This window comes from Gopherus evgoodei, chromosome 1 (genome assembly GCF_007399415.2).
Source record: "Gopherus evgoodei ecotype Sinaloan lineage chromosome 1, rGopEvg1_v1.p, whole genome shotgun sequence".
NCBI classification, from domain to species: Eukaryota; Metazoa; Chordata; order Testudines; family Testudinidae; genus Gopherus; species Gopherus evgoodei.
In genome coordinates this window covers 35,432,790-35,454,985 of record NC_044322.1, presented here as the reverse complement: position 1 = coordinate 35,454,985, position 22,196 = coordinate 35,432,790, and the positions used below count along the sequence as shown (strand labels likewise).

Genomic DNA, 22,196 nt, shown 5'->3' with positions numbered 1-22,196 from the left:
ATACACTAGGAGCAGAAGAGTGGACAACTGATGGAAAAAAATGTAAGTCATTCCCTTTTATATGGTGTATTAATACTTCATTAATAAACAGCCCTAACAAATAATAATCGCAGTTAACTCATGCGATTAACTCAAAAACGCGATTAAAAATTAATCATGATTAATCAGTTTTAATCACACTGTTAAACAATAGAATACCAATTGAAATTTATTAAATATTTTGGCTGTTTTTCTACATTTTCATATATATTGTACTTCGTGTTGTAACTGAAATCAATATGTATATTATTTTTTAATTACAAATATTTGCACTGTAAAAATGATAAACAAAAGAAACTACTTTTCAATTAATCCCACACAAGTACGGTAGTGCAATCTCTTCATCATTCTTACATAACACACTCAAAAACAACACACTATAAAACTTCAGAGCCTACAAATCACAGAATCCTAGAACTGGAAGGGACCTAGAGAGGTCATCTAGTCCAGTCCCTGCACTCATGGCAGGACTAAGTATTATCTAGACAATTCCTAACAGGAGTTTGTCTAAGCTTCTCTTAAAAATCTCCAATGATGGAGACGCCACAACCTCCCTAGGCAATTCATTCCAGTGCTAAACCACCTTGACAGTTAGAAAGTTTTTCCAATTGTCCAATCTAATGTCCAGCCCATTGCCTCTTGTCTTATTTTCCGAGGTTAAGAAAAACAATTTTTCTTCCTCCTCCTTGTAACAACCTTTTACATACTCGAAAACTGTTATGTCCCCTCTCTGTCTTCTCTTTTCCAGACTAAACAAACTCAATTTTTTCATTATTCTCTCATAGGTCATGTTTTCATGTTTAATCATTTTTGTTGCTCTTCTCTAGAATCTCTCCAATTTGTTCACATCCTTCTTGAAATATGGTGCCTAGAACTGGACACAATACTCCAGATGAGGCCTAATCAGCATGGAGTACACCAGAAGAATTACTTCCCGTGTCTTGCTTACTACATTTCTGATAATACATCCCAGAATGATGGTCGCTTTTTTTGCAACAGTGTTGCACCACTGACTCATATTTAGCTTATGGTCCACTATCACTCCCAAATCCCTTTCCGCAGTACTCCTTCCTAGGCAATCATTTCCCATTTTGTATGTGTGCAACTGATTGTTCCTTCCTAAATGGAGTACTTTGCATTTGTCCTTATTAAATTTCATCCTATTTACTTCAAACCATTTCTCCAGTTTGTCCAGATCATTTTGAAATTTAAACCTATCTCCAAAAGTCCTTGAAACCCCTCCCAACTTGGTATCATCCACAAACTTTATAAGTGTACTCTCTATGTCACTATCTAAATCACTGATGAAGATATTGAACAGAACCAGACCCAGAACTGATCCCCACAGGATCCCACTCGTTATGCCCTTCCAGCATGACTGTGACCCACAGATAACTACTCTCTGAAATGGTTTTCCAACCAGTTTTGCACGCACCCTATAGTAGCTCCAACTAGGTTGCATTTCCCTAGTTTGTTTCTGAGAAGGTCATGCGAGACAGTATCAGAAGCTTTACTTAATTCTAGATATACCATGTCTAAACACTTCCCCCCACCCACGAAGCTTGTTACCCTGTCAAAGAAAGCTATCAGGTTAATTTGAAACAAGTTGTTTTTGACAAATCCATGCTGACTGTTACTTATCACCTATTATCTTCTAGATGTTTGCAAACTGATTGCTTAATTATTTGCTCCATTATCTTTCCAGGTACAGAACTTAAGATGACTGGTCTGTAATTCCCTGGGTAGTCCAACTCAGTCCTACTTCTTGTTCAGTCAATCGCTAAGACAAACAAGGAGATAATGCTGCCCTCTTCTTATTTGCAATGTCATCAGAAAGTGACAACATGCATTGGCATGGCACTTTTGTAGCCAGCATTGCAAGATATTTATGTGCCAGATATATTAAACATTCATATGCCTCTTCATCTTTAAGCCACCATTCCAGAGGACATGCTTCCGTGCTGATGACGCTCGTTAAAAAAATGCGTTAATGAAATTTGTGACTGCCCTCCTTGTGGGATAATTGTATATCCCCTGCTCTGTTTTACCCATATTCTACCATATATTTCATGTTATAGCAGTCTCAGATGATGACCCAGCACATGTTGTTCATTTTAAGAACACTGTCACTGCACACTGACAACACACAAAGAAGATACCAATGTGAGATTTCTAAAGATAGCTACATCACTCGATCCAAGGTTTAGGAATTTGAAGTGCCTTCCAAAATCTGAGAGGGACGAGGTGGGGAGCATGCTTTCAGAAGTCTAAAAAGAGAAACACTCCGATGAAACCTGATGAGGTTCAACAAGGACAAGTGCAGAGTCCATGGTGGTTAAGTCCATAAATGGCTATTAGCCAGGATGGGTAAAGAATGGTGTCCCTAGCCTCTGTTCGTCAGAGGATGGAGATGGATGGCAGGACAGAGATCACTTGATCATTGCCTGTTAGGTTCACTCTGGGGCACCTGTCGGTAGACAGATACTGGACTAGATGGACCTTTGGTCTGACCCGGTACAGCCGTTCTTATGTTCTAAGACGGAAGAATCCAATGCACTCTTACAGACTAAGGACAGAATGGCTAAGAAGCAGTTCTGCAGAAAAGGATCTAGGGGTTACAGTGGACGAGAAGCTGGATGAGTCACCAGTGTGCCCTTGTTGCCAAAAAGGCTAACAGCATTTTGGGCTGTATAAGTAGGGGCATTGCCAGCAGATCGAAGGATGTGATCATTCCCCTCTATTTGACGTTGGTGAAGCCTCATCTGGAGTACTGTCCAGTTTTGGTCCCCACACTACAAGAAGGATATGGAAAAATTGGAAAGAATCCAGCGGAGGGCAACAAAAAAGATTTGGGGGCTGGAACACATGACTTATGAGGAGAGGCTGAGGGAACTGGGATTGTTTAGTCTGCAGAAGAGAAAAATGAGGAGGGATTTGATAGCTACTTTCAACTACCTGAAAGGGGGTTCCAAAGAGGATGGATCTAGATTGTTCTCAGTGGTACCTGATGACAGAACAAGGAGTAATGGTCTCAAGTTGCAGTGGGGGAGGTTTAGGTTGGATATTAGGAAAAACTTTTTCACTAGGAGGCTGGTGAAGCACTGGAATGGGTTACCTAGGGAGGTGGTGGAATGGGTTACCTAGGGAGGTGGTGGAATCTCCTTCCTTAGAGGTTTTTAAGGTCAGGCTTGACAAAGCCCTGTCTAGGATGATTTAGTTGGGAACTGGTCCTGTTTTGAGCAGGGGGTTGGACTAGATGACCTCCTGAGGTCCCTTCGAACCCTGATAGTTTATGATTCTATGTGGAAACTATAGAACCCAAACCCTGAAAAAGAAAATCAGCCTTCTGCTGGAGGCATCTGACACAGATAATGAACATGTGACGGTCGCACTACGTTGGATTGTTATTGAGCAGAACCCACTGTCAGCATGGATGCATGTCCCCTGGAATGGTGGTTGAATCATAAAGGGACATATGAATCTTTATCACATCGGGCATGTAAATACCACTGGTCTACAATTTTTGAGAAGTCTGCTTCAGAGATAAAATGTGGTATTTATTATGTATTTTGATGTGCTGAATTCAAATATGACAATTAAAACAACTGATTGGCTACTGTTTCTAAGATATTTAAGTTTTTACATTTTATGTCTATGTATATTGTGTAGATAGTAGAGTTTTAATCATAAATTGTAAACCTAGGTCTTTTCATGTGTTTATGGTTGCTTTACATGATAATATTTCACCTGTCCTGTTTATGTAACACTTTAAAAACCACAAAAAGGGTTCTATAAATAAAATTTATTATGAAACAAAAGGCAAAAAACTATTAGGTACATAGTTTAGTCCTATTCAGTGTCTACTCGGCTCTTCTTGGCTTGTCTCTTGTATTCATTAAATGGAGCATCTCTTGTCACTGTCCAGCAATAATCTGCAAGCACTGATGGGCTCCATTTGCCCTGATAGCCTGTCAGGAGATTCCATTGCTGTAGTCTGGAGCCCAACAGCTCTGCCTTACTCTTGGGTAGTTCCAAATCCCTGACAAGGTCATTCAGTTCACCTTGTGTTAGGAGGTGTGGTTCAGAGGAGGAGGATGGGAGAAAATGTGGGTCCTGTGACATTGATGGTTCAGGACCAGAAGTTTCATCCTCTTCCTCGTCTGACTCAAGTGAGAATGATTCTGGTGCATCAGGAACCGGCAGTCCTTCTCCGTGGGGTACTGGGCGTATAGCTGATGGAATGTTTGGATAATGCACAGTCCACTTTTTCTTCCTTGACACACCTTTCTCAACTGGAGGCACCATGCAGAAGTAACAATTGCTGGTATGATCTCTTGGCTCTCTCCAAATTATTGGCACTGCAAAAGGTATAGATTTCCTTTTCCTGTTCGACCACTGGCGAAGATTTGTTGCACAAGTGTTGCAGCATATGTGTGGGGCCCACCTCTTGTCCTGATCTCCAATTTTGCAGCCAAAAGAAAGCTGATAGGCTTTCTTAACCAGAGTGGTTAGACTGCGCTTTTGTGATGCAAAAGTCACTTCACCACAAACATAGCAAAAGTTATCTGCACTGTTCACACAAGTACGAGGCATCTCTGCTCACTTTGGCTAAACAGAAATGTGTCCCTTTGCAAAATCAAACACTGACAAATAAGAGCAAGACACTGTATGATTTCTAGAGCTGATATAGGGCAATTTGTTCAGCAGAGTGATGTAAGCTTCGTTATGACTGCATTATCCATGACTTCTAGGAATAACATGATGCAATTCATATCATGTATGACGCAATACCAGCTTCAGATTGCATCATTCATTGTTTTGCCTAAAAAGCAAGTACTGTCCAAACCCAGTCATAGATTTATTCAGAGATCCAGTCAAAGATGTATTTTAGTCATTTCTGATTTAAATTGAGATCCTTTCCCTTTATAACTCACTTATCCTCCGCCATTCCCAAGTCAAGCGTCGTATATACTGACCCAATAGCATATCTGGAAAACTAGAGCCAATCAACAATTTTAAGCATCATTTTCGTTCTCAGTGACCCAGAATTAGTAAAGTTGGACTACATTTATTTCAGAAGCATTTTGGCTGTAGAGCAGTGTACCTTGTTACACCAGCTACAACAGTGTTATCAGAATGCCTGTTCTCACCTTCCGGTGACATTGTAAACAAGAAGCTGCATTATCTCCTGCAAATGTAAACAAACTTGTTTGTCTGAGCGATTGGCTGTACAAGAAGTAGGACCGAGTGGATCTGCAGGCTCTAAAATTTTAGATTGTTTTATTTTTGAATGCAGTTTTTTTGTACATAATTCTATAATTTGTAAGTTCAACTTTCATGATAAAGAGAGATTGTACTACAGTACTTGTATTAGGTGAATTGAAAAATACTGTTTTTTTTTTACAGTGCAAATATTCGTAATCAAAAGTAAATATAAAGTAAGCACCATACTCTTTGTATTCAGTGTTGTAATTGAAATCAATATATTTGAAAACATAGAAAACAAAAGACAATTAAATAATGGTCTTCTATTATTGTTTAGCAGTGCAATTAATGGCGATTAATTTTTATTAATCGCCATTAATTGCACTGCTAAACAATAATAGAAGACCATTATTTAATAATAGAAGACCAAAATATATTAGCAAACTTTCACCCTGTGTAAAGCCCTATTATTTATGCTTTACACAGGGTGAAAGTTTGCTAATGTATTTTGAAATGCACACACTTGTGTTTACAGAACAGTAATGTCAATTTCACAGGGTTTTAATATATCGATTTCACGTGTACTTTTCTATTTGCTTATTTCAGAAGAATGATTCAAACTAGTGCTATTGGGCATTTTTTGTATCTATCACACAAATTACTCACGACAAGTCCATTTCTTCTATTTCTGATTATATTAATTTGTATTAAATTATTAAAAATAAGAGTATCAGTTTACTACTTTAGATGCATAAATACCATTGTGTCACAGTTTTTACCTTCTGCTGTAACTCAGGCTTGAATAATTTACCTTAGAGATGTTCTGTCCTTCAAAGTATCCACTCTTGAGAGTTCACCCTCAACTGTCAACTTTAAGTTATGAATAACCTCAAATTGAAAAAAGAGCAATTTAATTTTCTATTACATAAACATCAGATACATGAACAGATCTCATATCAGGGGATAAAGATCTCCAGTACTGGACAATCAGCACAAGACACTTCACTTGAACATAAAATTTAAGAAATAACTAATTTTATTCTGAACCAGAACAGTGAGGAAGCAACTTAATTTAAGCCTGGCTAACCTAAACAGGCACCTGATAGAATGGAGGACAGGTCCATAGTTGAATCTGTGTAGATATAAAGCCCTGTCTGCAAGAATTCAAAAATACTATTTAGGTTATACTACTAGCCTCCAGATTAGGAAAAATAAATTGGTTGCACAATATTGGGAGATCAGAGGCAACAAAGTTGAAAAATAATGTGGAACTTAAATGAACCACATACAAACTCCAAGGCCATAATGAGACATGATTTAAAGAATCAAGTTCAGAAGTCTGAAAAAAATATATAAAATGTTTTACTGTAACAAAGTGAATCTTGAAATATTAACAAACAGGAAGATGGATCACAGTAACAGCTTAAAACTTTCAGCCAGAAGAGTAAATGTAAAAAACTGAGTTTGGCAAATCCATTCAAAGAAGATTTTACAGTGGATTAATTTAACTACCTGATTCAAATCACAACAGGTTCTTAACGAAGGAGTAATTTTTAACTCCTTTGCTAGCCTCATGGCGCCATTCAAGTTGTTTCTCTTCTCTCCAATGCACTGCTTAGCCTTTATGATGTTGGCTACATAATTATCTGTGTTCTTCACTAATTCTGCATGCAACTTCCTTTTCCTATATTAGAAACACAAAATGAAAGATTATTTTCAGAATCTAGTAATCTCTAAGTATTTGCAATAGTACAGACTGAACTAAAGCTGTAAACATAAATGTGTCGCAACCCTGCCACAAATAAAGATGATACTTTCACACTGGAGTTGGATTTTCCTAGCATGCCAGCATCAGCAGAATGAAGCCAGATGTTAAATTGAGTGAATTAATGTGAACTACAGTAAAATCATTAAAGAGTTGAGTTATTTGTTTAGCAGGGGCCCTCTCTGGAGAAAAACATTTAAACAAAAAAGGAAGAAAGAGTTACTCACTTTGTACAGCAAGTGTGGGTCTTCGAGATGTGCTTGCCTCTGGGAGCTCAACTCTAGTTGTATTCGCGTCCCTGCACCTCAGATTGGAGATTTTTAGGAAGCAGTGCCTATTCCGCCTGCATATGTGCTCTCCCCATCTTGTTCTTTGCCCCAGGGCTATATAGTGCTGTATGAGTGAAATGCACTCAGTTCTTTCTCTACCACAGGGCTCACTGTTAAGTGCTCTGAAGCAGAGGGGAGGAGTATGGTAAGTGTAGCACCCATAGGGTCACACATCTCGAAGAACCACAGTTATTGCACAAGGTGAGTAACCCTTTCTTCTTTTAGAAACGTCCCTGTGGGTGCTCCACTCAAAATGACTCTGACAGCAGTACTCCTAACGGAGGGATGGGGCCTCAGAGTTGAGTCTAATATTGAGGCTAAGACAGAGGAGTCAAATATGGCATCGGACGCTGAGTCGTGTGAGACTGCATAATGTTCAGTCAATGTATGAGAAGTTGTCCAAGGCACTTCTTTGCATATTTCTGCGATTGGAACATTCTTGAGGAAGACTATGGAAGTGGGAAAACAAAACAAACAAACAGTTACCTACCTTTCATAACTGTTGCTCTTTGAGATGTGTTGCTCATGTCCATTCCAAGCAGGTGTGTGTGCAAGTCTAGGGGCTGTGGAGCCCATAGAGTCATGCCTTTATGGCAGTGTATATAGGTCTCTGCCGACCTGCTGCCTCTAGAGTTCCTTCTAGCTGGGTACTCCAACAGAGGGTAGGCAGGTGGGTCTTAGAATGGACATGAGCAACACATCTCGAAGAACAACAGTTATGAAAAGGTAGGTAACCATTTTTTCAAGTGACTGCTCATGTTGATTCCAGTTAGGTGACTCCCAAGCAGTCCCTAGGAGGAGGGGCTGGAATTCACAGTGTCACAGATTAATCTGTTGCTCTGCCAAATGCAGCATCGTCTCTAGCCTGCTGTGTGATAGCGTAGTGCGACATAAAAAAGCATGACTAGACTACCATGTCGCCGCCCTGAGATGTCTTGAATAGGAACCTGAGCAAAGAATGCTGCCAACGAAGTTTGTGGTCTTGTGGAGTGTGCTGTTAATGCTGGTGCCGGTATCTTTCCTAGGCCATAGCACACACTAATATAAGCCAGGATCCAAGAGAAGATCTTTTAGAGCAACACAGGAAGCCCTTTCATTCCTCAGCAACCGCAACTAAGAGCTGTGTCGATTTTCAAAATGGCTTAGTCCATTCAATGTAGAAGGCTAATGCCCGTCTGACATCCAGGGAATGGAGCATGTGTTCTCAGTCACTGACATGATGCTTAGAGAAGAACACTGAAGAAAAATGTCCTGATTTGCACGAAACTGTGAAACCACCTTTGGGAGGAAAGCTGGATATGACTGCAACTGTACTTTGTCTTTATAAAACACAGTGTAAGAGTGCTTGGATGTCAGGGCCTTGAGCTCAGACACCCTCCCAGCTGAAATTACAGCCACTAGGAATGCCACCATCTAAGATAGATAAAGGCAAGAGCATGTTGCTAGGGGCTCAAAGGGAGGACCCATCAGTCTTGAGAGCACCAGACTGAGATCCCAGTGGGGAACAGACTGTCTTACTTGAGGGTACAGTCTATCTAGCCTCTTGAGGAAGCGGCCACCCACAGGAGTTACCGATACTAACCGACCAGCTGAGCCAGGATGGAAGGCCGAAATAGCGGGCAGCGTCAACCTTTATTGACGATACTGCCAGCCCCTGTTGTTTTAATGCAACAGAGGAGTGTCCTTCTGTAGAGACCAAATTGAAAATCTCTTCCACTTAGCCAGATAAGTGGCACAAGTGGAAGGGTTTCTGCTGCCAAGGACTACCGCGCTAAGTCAGAGCATGCAAGCACTAACGGGTTCAGCCATGGAGTTTCCATGCTGTGAAGTGGAGAGACTCTAGATTGGGGTGCTGGAGGCGACTATGGTCCTGCATGATCAAGTCCAGAACCAGGGGAAGAGTTATCGGCATGTCCACTGGCAGGTCTAGAAGCGTAATGAACCAGTGCTGATGGGGCCATGCTGGTGCTATCAAGATTAGTGATGCTTTCTCTCATCAGACCTTAAAGAGGATTTTGTGGATGAGTGAGAAAGGCAGGAATACATACACTGGTGCCCCTTCCATGAAAGGAGAAAGGGGTCCGCGAGTGAGCCTGGGTTGTGATTCAGGAAGGAGCAGAATTGCTCACACTTCCTGTTGTGCCGTGTCACGAACAGGTCTATCTGGGGAGATCCCCACCTTTAAAAAATGTTGATCGGGACATCTGAGTGGAGAGACCACTCATGGCCGTGAAATGACCTACTTAGGTGATCGGCCAGTTTGTTCTGTGAGCCCAGAAGATACAATGCCTACAAGTGTATCAAGTGAGTGATGCAGAAGTCCCACAGCTTGAGGGCTTCTTGACACAGGGTAGAAGAGTGAGTACCATCTTGTCTGCTTACATAGACCATCACTGTGGTATTGTCTGTCAATATCGATATATATTAGCCCTGCAGATGGGCTTCAAACATCTGGCAAGCAAGGCGCACCGCATGCAGCTCTCTGACGATATGCAGTGAAAATTCTGCCTGGGACCAGAGACCTTGAGTTCTGAGTTTACCTAGGTGCACTCCCCAGCCCATCACCAACGCATCTATGACTAGTGACAGCAATGGCTGAGGTCTGGAGAAGGGTATTCCTGGACATACTATTCGTGGGTTGAGCCACCACCAGAGGGACTCGTGGACCTGAGGAATGAGTGTGAAAGGGATGGAGCCACAAACTGGAATGCTGTACCACATATGTGCAAGCAGTCATGTGCCTGAGCAGTATTAGACAATTCCATGCCACAGTGGTCGGGAATCTTTTGAAATCCTCCATGATGGCACTCATGGTGAGGAAAGAAGATTCTGGAAGAAAAGCCCTGGTGAAAGCAGAGTCTAGGAGGGCTCTGAGGAACTCTATTCTTTGAGTGGGGGTTACGGTTGACTTTGCCATGTTCAGAATGAGGTCAAGCCTGAGGAATGTCATGCGCAGCAGACTCACATGGTCCTCGATTGGGCCCGAGATTGGCCCTTGATTAGCCAGTTGTCTAGGTACGGGAATACTTGCACCTATTGCTTCCGTAGGAAGGCTGCCATGACCGCCATGAGGGTGGATTTGATTTAAATCACTAGTCAGAAAGACTGATCACGGATTTCTACATAAAAGAAGTGAATTCTTGTTGGTTGTTATAACCTTAATACATATTCTTCAAAACTCACGGAGACAGATGCAGGTTTCATTTTTAGAAGGTACACACTATACATTTTTAAAGTGATTTATTTTGAAAACTTTTCAAATTAGTTTTACAGCTATATCAGAAAATGAATGACTGGTTGGTTATTTAATGAAATATTTTAAAAAAATTAAAATTGACTGTCAGGTCAACATGAGAAACTTAAAACATTGGCTTCTGCAGCTAACTCAGTCACCTTCACCTTCATTTTCCTGTTTGTTCATAATCTGGAAAAAAAAAACAAGTTTTCCTGCTTTTTCAGGTCCCAAATGATCTCTCAATTTGGAATGAATTAGTCCAAAGGAAGAAAATATTATTTCTACACCAGCAGAAGAAGCTACTGCTGTTAAAAGTGAGATCATCACTTCAACAGTCTGTGAATCCAAGCGCTTAAGTGACTTCCACCAGTTCACTGGTGAGATTCTTTAAACATTATCAGCAAACATATATTTCTTGAATGGTTCACCCCTAGCCCTGAAGTTTATTATAGCTGGCATTATGAAGGGATGATTGCTGATATCCATGTCATAGCCAACTCCCCTTCTTCAGTAGTTAAGGTTTGACCCTGGTACCGAGCATTGAGAATATCTGCAAGAAAAAGAGCTGGAGATGGTGCTTGTCTCATTCATTTTTTTAATGCTTGTAATTTAACTCCATCATTGCATTTTTCTCTTTTTAAGATCTCACTCAGTTCCCTCCAAATTTCAACAGCATCAGCAATAAAACAGCTATTTCCCTGCATTTTGTTCAAGGCCACAGAAATAAGCTTCAGGGTATTCAACATTTCTCTTAAACCCAATGTTGAGAACTTTGGCTGTGACAGTGCCATCTGTTTTTTCACAATATTGTTCATCAGATTAGGCTAGTTCTTCATACAGTGATCAAAACTGTCCACTACTGAGTTCCATTGCATGTCTTGTGGGAGAGTTAGCTTGGTTCCTCCCACTTTTTTTTCAGAACAGCTGCTGCAAAGTGGTTCTAACACTAACATTTAGTGTTAGTGGTTCTAACATTTTGACATTTCAACAACGTTAGCCTTTATTTCTGGAACACTTGGCTAGAAGGTTCATCAAATGAGCACTGCAGCCATATATTATTAGCTTGGGACTTTCTTCTAAATAATTTCTTCTCATCTTGGATACATTTGCAGCATTGTCTGTGACCAAGCAGAATACAAGACATTTGAATTTTTTCCCAGAATTTGCTATAGTTTTTACTGCTACATCTTGTAAGTATTCTGCTCTGTGTGCATTTCCTGATGTATCAAGTGTTTCTGTAAGGAAGACACTCCCTTCTTCTGTTGTCACACAAGCACATACAACAGGATCATTGTGGACACTGCTCCCCCCATCAAGACTCAGGATAACAATTTCACCCTTGTCATAAACAGATAGCTAAGGGTTAATATCTCTTTCACCTGGAAAGAAGTAATCTGAAACACCTGACCAGAGGACCAATCAGGAAACCAGACTTTTTCAGGTCTGGGTGGAGGGAAGGTTGCGTGTGAGTCCTTTGTTTTTGGGTCTTCTGTCTGTCTGTCTCTCGGCTATGAGAGGAGTTCTGTTTCCTGCTTTCTAATCTTCTGTTTCCAAGTTGTAAGTACAAATATAGTAACGCAGTAAGGCTTCTATTGTTTTCTTTTGTATTTACCTGGGTATAGTTGCTGGAGTGTTTTGAATTGTATTCTTTTTGAATAAGGCTGTTTATTCATATTTCTTTTAAGCAATTGACCCTGTATTTGTCACCTTGATACAGAGAGACCATTTTTATGTATTTTTCTTTTTTTTTTTTTACATAAAGCTTTCTTTTTAAGACCTGTTGGAGTTTTTCTTTAGTGGGGAACTCCAGGGAATTGAGTCTGTGCTCACCAGGGAATTGGTGGGAGGAAGAAGTCAAGGGGAAATCTGTGTTAGATTTACTAGCCTGACTTTGCATTCCCTCTGGGTGAGGGGGGAAGAGAGATTAGCTCTCGGTACTTCTGTTTTCCAAGGCTGGGAACGGGGAGGGTGGAATCCCTCTGTTTAGATTCACGCAGCTTGCTTCTGTGTGTCTCTCCAGGAACCTGGAGGGGGGAAGGGAAAAGGTTTATTTCCCTTTGTTGTGAGATCCAAGGGATTTGGGTCTTGGGGTCCCCAGGGAAGGTTTTTGGGGGGACCAGAGTGCCCCAAAACACTCTAATTTTTTGGGTGGTGGCAGCTTTACCAGGTCCAAGCTGGTAACTAAGCTTGGAGGTTTTCATGCTAACCCCCATATTTTGGATGCTAAGGTCCAAATCTGGGACTAGGTTTATGATAACCCTCTAGATCTTTGGCACACTGCTCAATTTCTCTCTCATACACTTGATCCAGCAATTTGCCTGTGACATAGACCTGTTGAGTGGACTGTATCCTGGTCTTAATGACTGAGGCACGTTAATGAAGTGTGGGTTCTCAATCATATGGAAAAGATACTTTGTTGCATAAACAAACCAGGCAATTTTTTCATCAATTACTTTTTTTTGTAATCTGTTGGTTCTTATCACAAACTTATCTACAGTTGTTTCTGGATGATGGAGATTTTTCCCCCCCTTTTTACTACAGGTGATATACTGTGGCTATGTGACATACATGATGTGACTGAAATACTATCATTGGCAGATAACTGAAACTGCAGAAAATGATGGTGATCTTGAAGGTAGATAGTCTTCAGAATCCTGTACGTTGAGGATGGATTCTCCTAAACAAAATACGTCAATGCAGTTATTTAATTATTACCATACTGCTCATTTAGTATTACTCATTGCATTCACTAACACTCAGTACGACTTTAAAGATGAAATTGTAAAAGGAAGATCTTCCTATTTCAGATATTTAGGTTTTATCACAACTGCATCTAAAATGATAGTACCATAGAGTAAAACTCTCTTTCTTTTTTGCTCAAACATGAGATTTCAAGAATAGTACAGAAGGAAGACAGGCAGTCCTTAAGAAGTATGAAATAAAGTTTACCAACCTGAAGATCCTGCATGTTCAGACATGTTCTTTTCATGATCTTCAACACAGCTCCCTCCTAAGGAACACTTCTTGTGATGCTGTTTCATTTGGGCAACTAGGCCTTGCATTTCTTTGTTGCACTGTTTGCATTTTACATTCATGCCTGTCTTACCCACAGGTACAGGATATTACTGCCAAACTGGGTCTCTTTTATGGTTTGCTGCCATTATAGGTTTTCCCTTCTAGTGAGGGAATGGTATGATAGATCTCAAATCAATGAAGGCTACACTCAGAAAGACCTCAAGACTTCTGGAATATGCTGCTCAAACAGTTTCACTTTTGTTTTTACTGCCTGTCCCTCCCTTCTCTCACTTATTTCCAGACTTCTCCTTTTCCATATCTATTCTGCCCCCAACAATCTTCTATTCATTGAACTTTTTGAAACTTTGCACTTTTAGAGAGAAATAAGGGATTGACTCTACACAAATTTGCAGAGGGAGAATAGGGTTGAGATCTGTTATTTCTCACCTTCTATATATTATTTATTTAAAAACATTTTTGCTGTTGACAATCATATCTCTGGAGACACAAATCCACAGTTTGAGAACTGCAAAACCAAGCCTCTTTGAAGGTATCTTCCAGACTGTGCACTGAGTCCCACTGAGCAGACTGAAAGATTAACCTAAACAATCTATACAGAAGCCCCTGGAACCCTGTAAAATTGGGTCCCTAATCCATGAACTATTGGAACTCATTTACAAAACTTTTCTTAAACATTACATGACTATATTGTCTCATACTATATAATTAGAATTTATAATCCCTATTCCATGATGAAATATCTTTGAGCTATAACAGATCTTAATTAAATCTATCTTTAAACAGGTTTTTTCCTCAAAAAACATTTTATCAAAAAAATCATTGGTGGCCAGGATAGATAAAAATCAGTTTCAGCCATACTGTTTTTGCTGGGTCCAGCAAGGCCTTATTGATAGGGAACGTGTTGCAAGCAGATGTAGGATGCCGAGCAGCTTGTGTTGCGACTCCTTTGCTTCTTCAAGTGGAATTCGTAACAAATCTGCTACTCTCTTAATGAGATCTTGAAACCATTTGAAGGTGTCTGCCAGGGTTGGTGGAGGATACATGACTGCTTGATTAGGAGAGAATGAAGAAATGTTGGTTGTTGAAATGATGTTTGTCTAGTCTTGTGAAAACTCCCTTGTCTAGTCTCGCTTCCTGTTCCTCAAGCATATCTGGTGGATCAGAATGCCTGGCTAGAGAAGCTGAAGAGAATACTGCCTTCCCGTATTCCAGTGGGCGACACTAGGGGAGCTTGAGAATTGGTGCCTATAAGCTATCAACGTGCAGACCAAATGGACACCACTACCTAAAATCTCTGGTCTGAGGCATAGAGTCACGAATACACCTAGAGCGGAGCACCCATAGAGATACTATTCAAAGAACTACTTTTGTTACTGGAAATATGCTTTTTAATTCTCTTTGCTACCCTTGAGCACATGCTTAGAAGTATCTCCATTCCAGCCCCTGGATATTTCCACACACTTCAACTGAGGACTAAGAAAGTTGCCGCTTAAGTTTCACTCTTAAGATAACATATCCCATTCTATCTTCCAATGAGTTCTCTAGCAAGAACAGGAAAGTTCCAATGTAAGAGACCATATGAAAAACAAAAATTACTGAGGGCATGTGGCATCCCCTCGGCACCAGCTGGGGCTCCGCTGTTAAGCGGGCCCTTCAAATCCTCACCCTGACAAGCCCTCCCCCTCTACACCTGGACCCCTCCCCCCAATGAATCCCCCACACGCTGACCCCCACCCAACTGAGTTCCAACCAGCTGCACCTGGACCCCCACCCCATTAAGCCCCACTCCCTCAGCACCCGGACCCCTCTCTGATCCCCCCATACCCAGACCCCACCTCTGAACCCCAATCATCTTCACCTGGATCCCCTGCAGAGTTCCATTGCCCTGCACCCAGAACCCCACAATGAGCCCATGTATCCGGGTCTCCCACTGAGCCACCCACACCCAGACTGCCCCACAGAGAAACCTCTCACCCCACACCTGGATCCCCCACCACTGTAAGACCCTTCACACTTGGATCCTGCTGGGCTGAGCCTGCCCACCCACATATAGTGCGCCTCACGCAGAGGAGCAGGACCCTGGGTATTTCTGGGGCAGGTCTGGCCCTTGCATCGTGTCAGGGTTGAGTGCAGCCTCACTGCCAAGTCCCTGTAACGCTGGAGGTGGGGGCTTCAGGATAATCTGCCACCTCAATGCAGCCAGTGGCCTGTGCTCCCCACTGCTATGCAGGAGCCATGTTTATTTATTGTCAAATTTGCAGAATGTTGCAGAATTTTAAAATATTGTGTGCAGAATTTAATTTTTTTTGGAGTAGAATTCCCTCAGGAGTAAATGTTCATGGTTGGACAGATTAATAAATTAAGATATTATGAAATTTCTACATCGAAGACACCAATATTTCCAGTTAACTAACTCATTTTTTTGAATGTAACACAAGTTTGGATTGTCCATGACATAAAAATAGTCACATTACCTTGACTGAAGAGCAGTAATAAGATAATCAAACTTTTTATCCATAATGTCTACAATACTGTCTTCTTCCTGCTTCACTTTGGATTCCAAATATCCCAGCATCTATTTCATTTTTAAAAGATACCTAAATCAATGCCTAATCATTCATCCTATTTTTGCAAAATAATAAGCCACAGTCATTTATAAATGTCAGAGGCAACAATGAGAATCACACAAACACATTTCAGAGTCAGAGTGACCACAAAGAACAAATCTAGAAGAACTAAAGCTGTTGACCTGATCTATACACAGTTTCTGTACTGGCAGAATATTTCAGTTAGGCATATGATCTCTCCCCCCCGCCCCCAAAATAGGCACACAAGTACAACCCCCATAATGTGGATGCAGCTATAGTAATACCTTAATACCTGTATAAAGCACCTATATTGATGTAACTGCACCTATAGTAGGGGGATTGTACTGCTTTAAAAGACGGTTACTCACCTTTGTAACTGTTGTTCTTTGAGGTGTGTTGCTCATATGCATTCTAGTTAGGTGTGCGCACGCAGCATGCACGTTCGGAGATTTTTACCCTAGCAACACTCGGTGGGCCGGCAGGGCACCCCCTGGAGTGGTGCCGCCATGGCGCCCAATATATACCCCTGCCGGCCCCACCGCTCCTCAGTTCCTTCTTGCCGGCTACTCCGACAGTGGGGAAGGAGGGCGGGTGTGGAATGGATATGAGCAACACATCTCGAAGAACAACAGTTACAAAGGTGAATAACCATCTTTTCTTCTTCGAGTGCTTGCTCATATCCATTCCAGTTAGGTGATTCCCAAGCCTTACCTAGGCAGTGGGGTTGGAGTGAGACGTTGCAGAATGTAAGACCGCTGAGCCGAAGGCTGCGTTGTCTCTAGACTGTTGGACCAATGTGTAGCGCGATGCAAAGGTGTGGACGGAAGACCAGGTGGCCGCGCGGCAGATTTCTTGTATGGGAACATGGGCCAAGAATGTGGCAGATGAGGCTTGAGCCCGAGTAGAGTGGGCGGTAAGATGGCCAGTCGGAACATGAGCCAACTCGTAGCATGCCCGAATGCAGGATGTCACCCAAGAAGCAATCCGCTGGGAAGAGATTGCCACGCCCTTCATACTTTCTGCCACCGCTACAAATAGCTGAGGTGAACGTCGGAAGGGTCTGGTCCTCTCGGTGTAAAACGCGAGAGCCCTACGGACATCCAGAGTATGCAGCTGCTGTTCCCTTCGCAATGAGTGCAGTTTTGGAAAGAAGACTGGCAGGAAGATGTCCTGATTGACATGAAAGGCGGAGACGACCTTAGGGAGGAACGCCGGGTGTGGTCGCAGCTGTACCTTGTCCTTATGGAACACTGTATACGGAGGATCCACAGTAAAAGCTCTAAGTTCCGAGACTCATCTCGCCGAGGTGACAGTAACTAGGAATGCTGTCTTCCAGGATAGGTACAGCAGCGAGCATGTGGCTAAAGGCTCAAAGGGGGGCCCCATGAGCCTGGCCAAGACAAGGTTCAGGTCCCAGGTAGGGGCCGATTGTCTGATCTGAGGATAGAGTCGCTCCAAGCCCTTAAGGAATCTGGAAACTACAGGATGGGAGAAAATGGAACTGCCAGCCTCCCCAGGATGGAAGGTGGAAATAGCTGCAAGATGCACTCTTAGCGAAGAGATCGCTAGACCTTGCTCTTTGAGAGACCATAAATAGTCCAAGATGGTGGGGACCGATACAGTCTGCGGAGAAAGGTCCTGCTGACCATACCACTGACAGAAGCGCTTCCATTTAGCAAGGTACACTGATCGCGTGGAGAGCTTTCTGCTACCCAGCAGCACCTGTTGCACTGCGGCGGAACAACGCAACTCTGATCGGCTCAACCAACCAGCAACCATGCAGTCAGATGAAGGGACTGCAGGTCTGGGTGGTGTAGCCTGCCGAAATCCTGCATGATCAGGTCCGGGCAGAGTGGCAGGGGAATCGGGTCTGACATGGACAGGTCGAGCAGCATGGTGTACCAATGCTGCCTCGGCCAAGCCAGAGCAATCAGGATAAGGCAGGCTTTGTCTCTGTGCATCTTGATCAGAATTCAGTGGACCAGAGGAAACGGAGGGAAGGCATAACAGAAGTGGCCAGTCCACGGAATGAGGAACGCGTCTGACAGAGAGCCCGGGGAGCGACCTTGCAGGGAGCAGAACACCTGGCATTTTCTGTTGTCCCTGGAGGCAAAGAGGTCTATTTGGGGAAAGCCCCACCTCCGGAAAACTGAATGGAGAATGTCCAGATGGATGGACCACTCGTGCGCCAGAAAGGACCTGCTCAGGTGATCTGCGAGCATGTTCCGGACTCCTGGGAGGAAGGAGGCTACTAGGTCTATGGAGTGGGCTATGCAGAAGTCCCACAGTAGTATCGCCTCCTGACACAAAGAGGAGGACTGCGTCCCTCCCTGTTTGTTTATATAATACATGGCCATTGTGTTGTCTGTGAAGACTGCAACACAATGGCCCTGCAAATGGCGCTGAAACGCTTGGCATGCCAGCCGGACCGCTCTCAGCTCCCAGACATTGATGTGTAGAGTCAACTCCCGGGACGACCAAAGGCCTTGGGTGCGCAGGTGCCCTAGGTGAGAACCCCCGCCCAGAGAAGACGCGTCTGTTATTAGGGACATGGAGGGTTGGGGAGGATGGAACGGTCATCCTGCACAAGCCCGGGAGGGTGTTCGCCACCAGTCGAGGGAGCTGAGAACGCTCGGCGGAATCATCAAAATGATGTCTATGGTGTCTCTGTGCGGCCGATAGACGGAAGCGAACCAGATTTGCAGAGGCCGCATTCGCAGCCTGGCGTGCTGTGTGACAAATGTGCATGTAGCCATGTGACCGAGGAGACCAAGGCAGGTGCGGGCAGAGGTTGTTGGAAAACGCTGAAGACCTTGGACAAGTGAGACTATGGCCTGAAACCGATGGAGGGGTAGACTGGCTGTCGCAAGGTTGGAGTCCAGCATTGCCCCGATAAACTCTATCCTCTGCATAGGCACCAGAGTGGACTAGTCTAAGTTGATGATCAGGTCTAGACGCAGAAAGAGGTCCTTGATAATGGCCACATGGCTGATGACTTGTGCCTCGGAGGCCCCTCGGACGAGCCAGTCGTCAAGGTAGGGGAAGACGTGTATCCGACGAGGGCGTAGGGAAGCAGCGACAACCGCCATACATTTCGTGAACACCCGAGAGGCCGAGGAGAGGCCAAAAGGGGAGGACAGTAAACTGGTAGTGACGGTGGTTTACCACAAAGCGCAGATATCTCCTGCGAGGGGGATAAATTCCTATGTAGAAATATGCATCCTGCATGTCGAGAGCGGCGTACCAATCTCCGGGATCCAGGGACAGAATGATGGTTCCCAGGAATATCATGCGGAACTTGAACTTTTTGATGAATTTGTTCAGTCCTTGCAGGTCTAGGATAGGCCGAAGGCCCCCTTTCGCCTTGGGAATGAGGAATTATCGGGAATAAAACCCCTTGCCCCTTAACTCCTCTGGTACCTCCTCTATAGCTCCAACTGAGAGGAGCTTGTGGACCTCCTGGATGAGGAGTTGCTCGTGAGAGCGGTCCCCGAAGAGGGACGAGGAGGGGGGGTGCAAGGGAGGGGGTGAAACAAACTGAAGATGGTATCCAAGCTCCACCATGCGTAGGACCCAACGATCTGACGTCAACTGGGACCACGTCGGAAGGAACGGGGAAAGGCGGTTGTAGAACTGAAAGGGATCCGGGGAGGCAATTGGTACACTGCTCTCGGGCGCATCCTCAAAAGTTCGATTTGGGTCCCTGCGTTGGTTTGGTGGGACCGGAAATGTTGCCCCCTTGAGGGCCAGACTGCCGTCTGCAATTAGTATGACCCCTTCATCTGGCAAAGTCTTGCCGTGGCCGAGGTGGGGGGGTAAGGGTGCTGTGGTTGAGAATGGAAGGACCGTCTTTGAATCTGAGGCGTATGCATTCCCAACGAACGCATAATTACTCTGTTGTCATTCAGACTCTGCAGTCTGGGGTCGGTCCGTCTTCTGCGAAAACAAGCCTTGGCCATCAAAGGGCAAGTCTTGTACTGTGTGTTGCAACTCAGGTGGCAGTCCGGACACTTGCAACCATGATATGCGGTGCATGGCTATGCCAGAAGCAACCATTCTGGCAGCCGAATCAGCGGCATCTAATGAAGCTTGTAACGAGGTCCTCGCAACCCTCTTCCCCTCCTCCAGGAGTGCTGTAAGTTCCTGGCGGGAATCCTGCGGAACCAACTCAGCAAACTTCCTGACAGCCTCCCAGGTGTTGTACCTGTATCTGCTGAGGAGGGCTTGTTGGTTCGCTATGCGGAGTTGGAAACCTCCTACAGAATAGATTTTTCATCCCAACAAGTCCATGCGCCGGGCTTCTCTAGATTTAGGCGCGGGAGCTTGTTGACCGTGGCGCTCCCGTTCGTTGACGGACTGTACCACCAAGGAACAGGGTGCACACAGAGGTATTCATACGCCTTGGAGGGCACCATGTACTCCCGTTCGACCCCCTTGGCTGTGGGTGGGATGGAAGCCGGGGATTGTCAGATGGTATCAGCTCTAGCCTGGATCGAACAGATGAATGGGAGAGCCACTCCGGTGGGTGTCTCTGCGGATAAGATGCTAATCACCGGGTCCTCCACCTCCGGGACCTCTTCAACCGGCAGGTTGATATTCTGGGCGACACGCTGCAGAAGGTCCTGGTGAGACCGGAGGTCAATCGGAGGTGGTCCCGATGATGACGTCCCCCCTACTGCTTCATCCGGGGAAGAGGAGGATGACAGCCCTGGGACGAGTGGGTCCTGCACTGATGCCTGGTCCAGGTGGACCTCTGTCTCCGGAAGGTCATGCGGTTCTGGTGCGTGTGCACCGTTTTCCTCTGAGTCAGTGGGGAGAGGTCGGCTGACGGTGGCCTTGGGCGCACAGTGCTCTGAGTGACCGGTGCATGAGGGGCCAGTCAGTTCACCTTGGGCTTGATGATACACCCAAGGTGTCCAAAAGGACCTCTGAGGAGGTCCGTGGTCCGGGCTATGGGCATGCGTATCCGAGTCTCCGTAGGAGGCACTGTCTGCATAGGAGGAGACGGATGGATGACGCAAGGGCCACGGAGGAGCTGAAGTCGCTTGGACCAGGTCTCTGCATCCATTGGACTCCTGTCTACGCGGTACTGGCAAACAGTACCGACAGTCATAGCGGTGCCGGGAGCAGGACCGGGACCTGCGAACAGCGCAGTGCCGGGAGGTCAACCAGTGCCTCTTATCGCCGGGCCGAGATCTGTTGCGAGAAGTACGGCGGTGCCAGGATCTGGACTGGTGCCGAGAGTACCGTGATGGAGAGCAGGATCTCGAGCGGTGCCGCGAGTACGACCAGTACCAGGATGGAGAGCGGTACCGGGACTGCAAGTGGTGCCGAGAGCGGGAGCGATGTTGGGATCGAGAGTGTCCACGAGACCTGGATCGGGACCGGCGGCGTTGCACTGTGTCCGGCGAAGATGGCTTCATCATGGCAGGCTTGCCCAATGACTGATGAACTCACACTGGCGGTGCCAGGGGTTGGGGCAGCTCAGGCTCCGTCAGAGCAATTAGCTCCCGAGCCATGGAGAAAGTTTTCGGCGTTGAGGGCACAACGAGCTCAACCACAGCGTGCGCTGGAGAGCTGATAGGCACCAGACTCGACGGCTCCTGAGAGATCGGAATCGACGGTGCGGAGGCAAGCGGTGCCGCAGCAGTTGATGGTGCGGGGCGGTCCACCTTAGACGTACACTCCGACTGCAGTGTAGACAGAGGTGCCGTAGGAGCCTTGTGCCTCCTGCTCCTCGGGGAGAGGAATCGGTGCCTGCCAGCAGGTTGAGCCAGTGAAGGCTGGTGCCGAGGGGTCTCCACTGGCACTGTGAGCTCCAGTGCGGAGGAAGCACTCGTCCCCAGTCCCGGAGTCGGTGCTGAAGATGGAGGAGTTAGAACTGCCTCCATCAAGAGTTGCTTTAGGCGAATGTCCCGCTCTTTCTTTGTCCGGGGCTTGAACGCCTTGCAGATTCGGCACTTGTCCGCAAGGTGGGATTCTCCCAGACACTTTAAACA

General features: G+C 44.8%; 1 protein-coding gene across 1 annotated transcript in view; it reads right to left on the bottom strand.

The window, feature by feature from the left end:
* The window catches only part of RNF17 (ring finger protein 17), a 215,496-nt gene that overhangs the window by 148,908 nt on the left and 44,392 nt on the right, over window positions 1-22,196 (bottom strand). Inside the window, exons 9-11 of the mRNA XM_030561299.1 lie at window positions 16,084-16,184; window positions 6,757-6,928; window positions 6,056-6,132 (exon numbers count right to left, since the gene is read on the bottom strand). Coding sequence (XP_030417159.1) covers window positions 6,056-6,132; window positions 6,757-6,928; window positions 16,084-16,184 — 350 coding nt within the window. The remainder of the gene's footprint in view (window positions 1-6,055; window positions 6,133-6,756; window positions 6,929-16,083; window positions 16,185-22,196) is intronic.